A 10,950-nucleotide genomic window follows, 5' to 3' on the forward strand; every position below is an offset into this window, starting at 1 on the left:
TGAGGCTATGGCCTTAAGAGGCTGGCTTATTATAAGATGACTCACTTGAAAAGAATTCACCAAAATATCCCAGTCTTCAAAAGCTTTTCTCCAACCTGGGTATTTAACTTTGGGTGGGAACAAGGAGAAATACTGAGTTGAAGCTCCAAAAAGGACCAAAGAAGAACAAGGACTCTGGGTGGTACCCATTTACCACACTTCCAGGCAACCTCTTCAGTTTAGCTAAATGAGTGAAGAAATGCTAATAGAAAACCAAAGATTTTTTATACCTTACTGTGTTTAACTTTAGGCTGTCTAATATACAAAACTAAAGGTAAAAATAAAGGAATTGAGAACCCAGAACAATGACCTACATAAAAGTTACATGACAAGTTACCACAGCTGTGCTAGAGGGCCATGGTAATACTTAGAGGAAACCCTGGATAACTCTGAATGTACCATCTTATATTTCTGTGTTACTAGACCCTAACGAAAGAGGGAGTAAAAATTGTTTTTATGACTCTAAATCATTATTTTTAAAGTGACCCGCTCATCTAGATTTTCCACCAGTTTTTTTTTTAATGACATTAGAAACTCACAACCTAATATGGAAATATAATTTTCTCTTAAAAAAAAAAGTCATGATGCAATGAAGTAGGGGAAAGGTGCTGTCTAAATATTTAATAATTTCAAATGTCCTGTAAGGATTTTTTCTTTTTGGCCTAATTAAGTTCTCAAGATCACAGAACTAAGAGCATATGACATAAAATTAAGTTGACTGTCTCAAATTTTAGGCCCAAGATATTAACTGGGTATTATGCATATTTATACTATGAGAAAATCAGTGGACAGATTTTCAAAATGTTATGGTTCTACTTTTAAAACTAATATATAAGAAACAGCAATACCAGTATTTGAATTAGCAATTCCATTTCTGGTGCTTATTTCTCCAATCTTCAATGCAAACATCCTAATCTGTACTAAAAGGGATGGAGGAAGAGTCTGACTTTTTCACTAGTTTAAGGGAAAAACATTTCAACATTAAATTTTAGAAATACATATATCCTAAAATATCTCCATCCCCAAAGCTGTAAATACTTAAGCTGTAAAAAGAATAAATACTGAGCTCTTCTTGTAAAGATCCGTAATTTTTCTTAAAGGATTTAAATTTTATATCTAATTTTAATGCTTAAGGAAAGTCCTTCAGAACAGTTGTCTCATACATTAAATATACAGAAACAATTGAATATTACTGTTGTTCTATATATATATTCCTTTAGCAATTGTCTTGTGATCATATGGATTTGAGATTCTTTAAAACTTCAGTTCCAGTATTCAAAAGCAAGAGAAATATGCCTCACAACTTTTATAAACTACATCCACTTGAAATATCTTATCATGAGCCCAGTATTTGATGTTCATAAGAGAGACCTTTTGATTTCATCTAGTCAGATTATATTCATGTTTAAGATTATACATAGAATAAAGATTTTTAGTTCTCCTTGACATACAGAATATATTATGTATTTTAATATGCATGCTAAATTTAAAGATGTAAAGAGTACTAGTATCTCCTAATGCACAAGTCAGGTGCATTAACTTCCATTATACATATAAATTAATATGATAAAAAATTTAGTTATCTTGTTTTGAAATTTCATACAACCGAAATACTCAAAACAATTTTGACAGGTGTCTAGATTTATTGACTCAAAACAGGGACAAATGTTAATCAGACATTCAAGAAAGAAGAAATTAAGTCCCCATTCTGAGAAATGTACTTTTTCAATCCCTAAGCATTCTATACATATTTCATTAGCTGTAGTCATGACCACTAGTCCCTAGCATAGTATTACTTTCAAGGGCAAGTGATGTTAATTATTCCTTAAACTGTAATTTAGCCTCATCCTGAACTCAAGTACTTTTTCCATTGTCATTTGACTATGGCTGATCTAACATCTGCTAAAGGGTTCCCATGAGTTATTGAGTTACCAGCTTCAACTGACCCTGGAAACATGAATGGCTACTTTAGTGGCTTTTTATCTTAAGCAATATTTAGATCTAGGTAAATTTGAGAAGACAAAATTAAAAGAACTCAAGAGTTTTACAAATTACTTTTCAAAATAACAGAAAATGAAGTATCTACATAGATTGATGTTAGTGTTACAGCAAGTTACCAGAGGTCAGGCTATAGGATCAGAGAGATTACCATTTGGCATTTTTCTGATCCTTTAGAAACTAATCTTCTAAAATGAGGTCTAAAATGAGTCAAACTAATACCAAACTGCACTTAAAGAAAGACCCTATTATACTTTGTATACTTTGAAGTTAGAGCAAGGGATAAACACTCAATAAAGAACAAAAGGTTAACAGAATGAATGTTATCTTGGTAAAAACTCAGGTGAAATGTCACTCTAAGGCTACTAATTACCAAGGTAACTTGTCAAATATTTACGCAATGCTATCTGCAGTCAATGAAATATCCTTAATGCTTCTTTGCTGAAAACTTTCCACTCTGGCAACAGCACTGAAAAACTCAAGTTATGTTCACCTTTCAGAGTGTAAGGAACAACTCTTTTTCAAAAATGTTTATTTTGAAGCAATTTTACAACTGCCTTTTTATCTCCCCCCACCCACCCAAATGCGACTTGTTAAAAGAAAAAAATTCTATGTACAAAGAGTCAGCTCTTACGTGAGAGGACTGTGACCAAAGCTCAATATTTTTAGGCTATTTTGTTCTCTAGTTTTTATATTTCAAAAATTCCTCTCTCTGCTTGATATGGAAGAGTCCACTACTAAGTTTAAAATTAGCTTCTATATGTCACTGTCATGAACAACATGAAGTAAATCTACATCACTTGGAAGGAGATATTAAATTGTCTGTATGGTGAAAACATTAGATTAACTATGCATTTTCCAATCAGCTTTACTGAATTTCTTCCAATTTCTCCTTAAAGAGAATAAATCAGTACAAAGCAGATGAGTCAGTCCACTAAAATATAAACATGAACCCCCTTCTTCCAAGGATGTGGATTTTTAAAACTTAAGCCCAGGACAGTGGATTTCAAAGGGTTATATTTCTATCTGTAATAATCTCAAATTGGAAATATTGGGAAATGAACAAGTTGCATATTGACAAAATACAGGACTATATTGCAGTTTATCTTTTAAAAAAAGAAATACATTCTAGTGATTTAAGGCAGGTATTGAAAAAGCACTATGATCGTCAAATCAGAACAACAAAAAACTATTATCTTCCTTTACCATCCAAGTAATTTAAGTGCTGAAAACATATTATTTTTGAATGTGCCATATGCCCAGAATTTGAACTGTTTTACTAGAAAAAGTTAACAAAAGTTTGACTGAATTTGGACTCAATATTAAGTGGCTTTAACCTTTGTTGGATCTTGTTTCAGACACCTGTATGCAGCAGAAAGCAAACTTGTTTCATATTATGTTAGGTTATTTTCAGAAGACAACTCCTTTTGTTTACAGAAAGGATCTTTTTGTACTTAACCCTGGAATACAGCTTGTATTTTGCTGGAATATTCAGGTGGATTTTCACTTGAACATTTATGCCAACTCTGGTTTCTGTATTAAAAGGAGGGTAACGTTTACCCAGATCTTCTCCCCTTAAGTTGCTGGTAACTGAAAGCAGGAAACTCATCTGAGAATTAGATAAGATTGAGTTAGACAAATTTCACCCTATACTTATACCTTAAAGACATACATGGGTAAAACAGTAAAAAAAAAAAAAAAAAAAATTAAAAACTCCAAGACAGTAATTTTTAGATCAATTTCAGCTTTTTACTTTTAAATCTGTATTTACGTGTTTGCAAAAAGTATGCTTTCCTTAACATTACTGCAATGTTCACCTTTCTCTTCAAGTAGTACATACAAATAAGCAATTCAAGCTTCTATGTAGTTTATTGTTACCAAACTTCTACAGAAACTGTGTGAAAACTTCAGGTTTCCCCTCTCAAATCTCCATGCACAAACTAAGCTAACCAAAAAACGTTCAAGTCAGCAAACAAGCAAAATGCATTAAAGAGATACCTCAAATAATGTTTCTAAAAAATCAAACTTTAGAACTAATCTTTTATCATTCAACTAAGTTGTTGCATCTTTCCTTTCATATGCATACACCGGTTAAACACTTCCAATAATAGATCTCGTATTTGGCACAAGGACATTTCAAAGAAGAAACAGAAACAAAAGGAAAAAGAAAATAGAAAGGAAAAGAGGTTTTTACGCTGTCTTGAGTGCAGGTTTAGTCCACTTCCTCGATGGTCGGTCCCCCGGATGCTCCTGAACCGCCGCCGCCGCCAGGGCCGCCTTGGTATAGTTTGCTGATGATGGGGTTGCACACTCTTTCGAGCTCTTTCTGCTTGTGTTCATACTCATCTTTTTCCGCCATCTGGTTCCGGTCGAGCCAGTTGATCACCTCCTGACACTTGTCGAGAATCTTGTTTTTGTCCTGATCGCTAATTTTGCCCCTCAGTTTCTCGTCTTCCACCGTCTGCTTGATGTTATAGGTATAGGACTCCACAGCGTTTTTGGCGGCTACTCGGTCGCGATTGGCCTCATCTTCCGACTTGTACCGCTCTGCCTCCTGCACCATCCGGTCAATGTCATCCTTGCTCAGACGACCCTTGTCGTTGGTAATGGTGATTTTGTTTTCTTTACCTGTGCTCTTGTCGGCGGCGGTGACGTTGAGGATGCCATTGGCGTCGATGTCGAAGGTGACCTCGATCTGGGGGACCCCGCGGGGCGCTGGGGGGATCCCGGTCAGGTCGAACTTGCCCAACAGGTTATTGTCCTTGGTCATGGCCCGTTCGCCCTCGTACACCTGCACCAGCACGCTGCTCTGGTTGTCTGAGTATGTGGTGAAGGTCTGCGTCTGCTTGGTGGGGATCGTGGTGTTCCTTTTGATGAGCGGAGTCATGACGCCACCAGCCGTCTCGATGCCCAGGGACAACGGGGTCACGTCGAGTAGCAGCAGGTCCTGTACATTCTCTGACTTGTCCCCGATGAGAATGGCCGCCTGCACCGCGGCTCCGTAGGCCACCGCCTCGTCGGGGTTGATGCTCTTGTTGAGCTCCTTGCCATTGAAGAAATCCTGCAGCAGCTTCTGGATCTTGGGGATGCGAGTGGAGCCGCCCACCAGCACGATCTCCTGGATCTGGCCCTTGTCCAGCTTGGCATCGCGCAGAGCCTTCTCCACCGGCTCCAGGGTACCGCGGAAAAGGTCGGCGTTGAGCTCCTCGAAGCGAGCGCGGGTGATGGACGTGTAGAAATCCACGCCCTCGTAGAGCGAGTCGATCTCGATGCTGGCCTGCGTGGACGAGCTCAGGGTGCGCTTGGCGCGCTCGCAGGCGGTGCGGAGTCGCCGCACCGCGCGCTTGTTGGGTGCAATGTCCTTCTTGTGCTTGCGTTTGAACTCCTCCGCCAGGTGGCTCACCATGCGGTTATCGAAGTCCTCCCCGCCCAGATGAGTGTCACCAGCCGTGGACTTCACCTCGAAGATGCCGTCCTCGATGGTCAGGATGGACACGTCGAAGGTGCCGCCGCCCAGGTCGAAAATGAGCACGTTCTTCTCGCCTCCCGCGCAGCCCTTCTTGTCCAGACCGTAGGCAATGGCCGCCGCCGTGGGCTCGTTGATGATGCGCAGCACGTTGAGGCCCGTAATGGTGCCCGCGTCCTTGGTGGCCTGGCGCTGCGAGTCATTGAAATAGGCCGGGACGGTGATGACCGCGCTCTGCACCTTGCCCCCCAGGTAGGCTTCGGCGATCTCCTTCATTTTAGTGAGGACCATGGAGGAGATCTCCTCGGGGAAGAAGGTCTTGATCTCTCCTTTGTACTCCACCTGCACTTTGGGCTTCCCTCCCTCGCTCACCACCCGGAACGGCCAGTGTTTCATGTCTGACTGCACTGTGGCGTCCTCGAACTTCCGACCAATCAGCCTCTTGGCGTCGAAGATGGTGTTGGTGGGGTTCATGGCCACCTGGTTCTTGGCTGCATCGCCGATGAGGCGCTCGGTGTCGGTGAAGGCCACGTAGCTGGGGGTGGTACGGTTGCCCTGGTCGTTGGCGATGATCTCCACTTTGCCATGTTGGAAGACCCCCACGCACGAGTAGGTGGTGCCCAGGTCGATGCCAATAGCCGGGCCGCGGGCAGACATCCTGACTGAAAGACAGGCAAGCAGCGTTAGACGAGAACACCTGGGGCAGAAAATCTGCGGCCTCAACTAACGGTCACCTAGCACCAGACTCCGCGAACGCAACAAGCGTCTCTCACTCCCCTCGCTCGGCTCCCCACTCTTATAGTCGCCTCCCCGCCGCCTTTTGGAAACTCTCGGAGCCAATCCGCTCTCGGGACCGCCCGCCACAGGCTTGCCGGGATCGGAGTGACCGGCCTGAGGCCCAACAGACTTCTAGATGGATAAGGGGCGGGACTCCGGGGCGCGCTAGGACGCGAGGGGCGGCCGTTATGCAAATGAGACCCCTCCCACGTCCCCGAGGCGGTCCGCAGTCTCCGCGGCCCCGGAGCGGCCTGCAGCTTGGGGGCGTTAGGCTCGCGCCTCAGGCCAGGTGTACGCGCTTTTTCTCAATTTTCACCTTCCCTGAGGCAGGATTCGTCGACGTCCGTTGGATTGGCAGGGCAAGAGGCCAATGAGTAGCGCGAATTCCCAAGCAGGGCGGGAGGAAAGGATTGGGGCGTGGCGCTGGGAGGAGTCGCGGAAGCAGAACCTGGAAGAGGGAGCCACCTAGTCGGTTCGCTCAGTTCTTAAATCCTGAAATGTCGGTCAATTACTAGTGTCTCGGCCAACCTAGCTCGCTGGGGCGGGGCAATTCGTTCTGAGCTGGTGGCAGCAAAGAACTAGGGCCAGAGCTGGCTTTTTTCTTCTGCCCGCTTGTGGGCGTTGGCTTGGCGGGGCCTGGGCGTGAGGGCGGCTATGGCCCAGGGAGGAGGAGCTGGGTGGAGGACTGAGGAAGATGAAGTTTCTAGGACGGGCAGTCGGCCTCCTGTAATTTAATTTTCCGTGCTTCGCAGCGTCTTGGTGTGAGCTCTGGATATCTTATCTGGCGGCGGGGGCAGCAGGAGACCGGGAGAGCTACGGCAGAGGCTGACCATTTTTCCCTGCGCGCGGCGGCCTACAGAGTGGGAGGGAGGCATGGGCGTGGTTGCAACTCGTCCCCTTTCTTGACCTCACTTTCCGTTTTCCCTGCTTGTTTTACTTACCCCTTTAAGCTTCCTAGTTTCATCTCCGTGTTCTCTCGCCACTGCTTTTGTTATTTTCCGTTTCAAGTGCTTTATCCGCTGCTTTGAGTTCTCCGGGAAGCCTGTAGTCAAACCACACACGTTGAAGTATCATAAAATAACCCGGTCTCAACGCCTCTCAGGATTCTTTTAACCCAGGCGGTCGTAAACTCAGCTGAGTGAGAACTCTCAGAGTAGGTAGATAGAAAGGAGCGCAATTCATTCTGTCGTGTTTAAGAGGAATATGGGATAGGTGATAGAAGCAGGCTCCTATAAATGGGCTCCGGAAGGAAGACAGTAACAAAATAACAGTAACACTTCACCTTATGTGGGGAAGCTGGAGACATTCATTCAGCTTTAACAAGTCCCAGGATGTGAGAGTAAGACGACGAGTGCAATAGTGTGTCTTTATGAGGTTGACAGCTCAATAGAGGTAAAAGTAGCTCAAGAGAAGTGCTATGGGGGACACAAAGGAGGGAGCACATCCAGTCGGGAAACTAATGTTCCCGAGGGCTTCCTGTAAGAGGTGACATGCCAGCCTCTGACCTTTGTCATTCTTTGCATGGGTTGTAGCATGGGCAAAGATGAGAGCAGTGTGTGCTGGGGGCAACTACAAGTTGAAGGTTGGTGTCAGTACATGAGGAGGGATACAAACAAGAAATAGTCTTTTCAGGTGGACGGGATATGCCATGATCTTTTCCCTGAGGCTATGGGGCCGTGGAGAGAAACATCTTTTGAAGGAAGTTAATGTATGGTTCATATTCAAGTTCTTTGAGACAGTGCTGGAGAAAAGCTTTTGAGAGAAACAAAAGTTATCTATAATTTAAAAAATAACGTTGACAGAATCCTATAAAGTTAACCAATGGATATTTAAGTTTCTTTTATCTAGTTGTGTATGTAATTTCCAATTTTTAAAAGTACATTTGCTATTAATTTGTTAATATCATTTCACAATTCCCATCTCTTTTTCCATTAAAGAAGTTAAGGAAAAAATTTGAACTAGGCAAACTTTTTTAAAAATTAGGAATATAAGGATCAAACCAAAAATTTATATCGAAGTTGCCTTAAATGGTAAGTACGGATTTCTTGATTTTATTCTTAGAAATTCTTGCCTTTCGTGCAGTTGGAGAGCAATACACAGTCTTTATGGAACTAATGATATGTGATTTAGAGATAGGGCCCAACTACAACTGAAAGCAGAAGAGAACTATGAGAAACACTGACTCTTCAGATCTGTTGTATTCAGTCCTCACACACCTCAAACAAAGCAAGATTGTGAAAAAGCAGACATGCCAATTCTTATACACAAAAACCAAAATTAGAGCTTCAGAAGGGAGAGGTTCTTTTGTATAGTAACTATGTACTATCTCTCTGCACAGTTATTACATCTTGCCATCTAACTACCACATTCATCGTTAATACAACTTTCTGAAACCACAGTAGCAATTTTGTCTGTATTTTCATTAGCTGTATGTTTTTTTTCTGCTCTAACTTTTTACTCAGTAAATTGATGTTTCATAAGTTTCATATTTTAAATGGCATCCTGAGCTTGTCCCAAAAAGACACAGTGTTTGCATTTTTATTTCATATGAAATAAATTTTTGCAGTTCTGGAGCATTATCATATACTGACCTTTCTTGGATTTTTAAATATTTTTCCTCATTTGTATTAAAATTTTTTTTTCTATTTTATGATTGTGGCTCATAATTCCTTAAACTTGTGGCACATTAAAAATGATCAAACTTAGCAAACTTGAAATGATATTCATCAACCTAAGTAATGGTGTGGCAAAACAGGTAAAGCCCTACCTACCGGTGGGAATGTAAATTAGTACAGTCTTTCTGGAGGACTATGTGGCAATATTTTTTCTTTACCTTAAATATGACCATACCCTTCATTTAGCATTACTCTGTGGGATTTATCTTAAGGAAATAATGGAGCATGTAGGTATATTATTTATGATAACAGTGATAAAGGGGAAATGGCTTAAATATCTGACAATAAGAAATAATTATTTGACCTATAGTCATGAATTAAACGGAGAAGGCAATGGCACCCCACTCCAGTACTCTTGTCTGGAAAATCCCATGGATGGAGGAGCCTGGTAGGCTGCAGTCCATGGGGTCGCTAAGAGTTGGATAAGGCTGAGCGACTTCACTTTCGCTTTTTCACTTTCATACATTGGAGAAGGAAATGGCAACCCACTCCAGTATTCTTGCCTGGAGAATCCCAGGGGCAGGAGAGCCTGGTGGGCTGGCTGTCTATGGGGTCACACAGAGTCAGACACAACTGAAGTGACTTAGCAGGTAGCAGGTAGCATGAATTAAAAATTGTTTATAGGATTTTTAATGACACAGGAAAATGTTCTTGGTATAATTAAGTGGAAAAATTAGATACAACAGTTTTGTATCATCTTATCCTCTGTGTAGGATAATCATATATATGAGAATTGCATCAAAATTGGTTATCTCTAGAGGGTAGGATTATCAGTAATTTTTCTAAATTTTCTTTTTTACAGATGATTTTTAAAGCTTGGCTATCAGCATTCAACTGAAATACAATTCACTAATCCTACTATTTACGTAGAAATTACTACTGATTTTCAACAGGTGAGATCTGTTTGGCAGATTATAAATACTAGGGTGTTTCAAAATATTTTTAAAATCCAAAGACTGAGATTTTACACAGTCTGGATAAAACAAAACCTATATGTCAAATTTTCTCTAATGAACTCCCTAAATCCAGAAGAGTACCTGGAACACAGTAGTAATTCACTTGTTCAGTGTTTATTAAAAGTGACCTGAGACATTAAAAACTGGAAATAATAACTTCACTTTTTCCCTGTATAAGTGGAAGATTCTTTGCTTGCCTCTTACATTTCTGTACTAAATAATACTGCAGAGACCAAAAATTGAAACAAATTCACATCTGAAAATACTTGTACCTAGAGATACAAAGATGAATAAGATGAGGTCTAAAACTGTGTGCTTGTGGTAGTAAGGCCTACCCTAAGGAGATTACCTGAGCAAGAATACATTTTTTCCAGAATTACTAGTAAAGAAATTTATGGATATTCTGAAACCCTCTCATTCCCTACCTAGGCACAACCTTCATAAAGGTTGTGGATTGAAAAGGTAATGTTGCCCTGAAGAGAGGAGTGGAGTCAGTAGCAGCCTATAATTTGAGAACCTATCAGCAAACTGGAGTTCAACTTCTTATTATATTTAAGATCTCTATGAATACTGCCATTTTATAATTCTTTGGATGTACCCGGTCCCAAAACATTTCTCCAATCACCTGTTATTAAAATTTCACCATCTGTTTCTTTGAATCTTGAAAAACTCAATCTTTAAAAGTTCTATTTGAATTGTAGATACACAATAATTGGAATACGACACTACTTTGCCTTGTATGGAAGGCTAAGGCTCCCAAACCTGGAAGAGAGACTTTTCTAGAAAAGTGAATCTGTGTAATAGCAGACAAATTGTACCTTCTTCGGTTTTGTAGAGTGCTAACCTCGAAGACAAGACTCTTGTAGAGGTCAATGAAATAATTTAAAAGAAGTAAAAGTCGCTTAGTTGTGCCGGCTCTTTGTGACCCCATGGACTATACAGTCCATAAATTTCTCTAGGCCAGAATACTAGAGTGGCTAGCCTTTCCCTTCTCCAGGGGATCTTCCCAACCCAGGGATGGAACCCAGGTCTCCTGCAT

The 10,950-nt window shown here is 41.4% G+C and overlaps 1 protein-coding gene across 1 annotated transcript; it reads right to left on the minus strand.

The window, feature by feature from the left end:
- Positions 1-1,674: 1,674 nt before the first annotated feature.
- On the minus strand, positions 1,675-6,365 carry HSPA2 (heat shock protein family A (Hsp70) member 2). Its single transcript, XM_005911810.3, has one exon. The coding sequence runs from the start codon at positions 6,158-6,160 to the stop codon at positions 4,250-4,252; it is 1,911 nt and encodes a 636-aa protein (XP_005911872.3). The 5' UTR covers positions 6,161-6,365; the 3' UTR covers positions 1,675-4,249.
- Between the last annotated feature and the right edge of the window lie 4,585 nt (positions 6,366-10,950).

Source organism: Bos mutus, chromosome 10 (genome assembly GCF_027580195.1).
Source record: "Bos mutus isolate GX-2022 chromosome 10, NWIPB_WYAK_1.1, whole genome shotgun sequence".
Lineage (NCBI taxonomy): Eukaryota > Metazoa > Chordata > Mammalia > Artiodactyla > Bovidae > Bos > Bos mutus.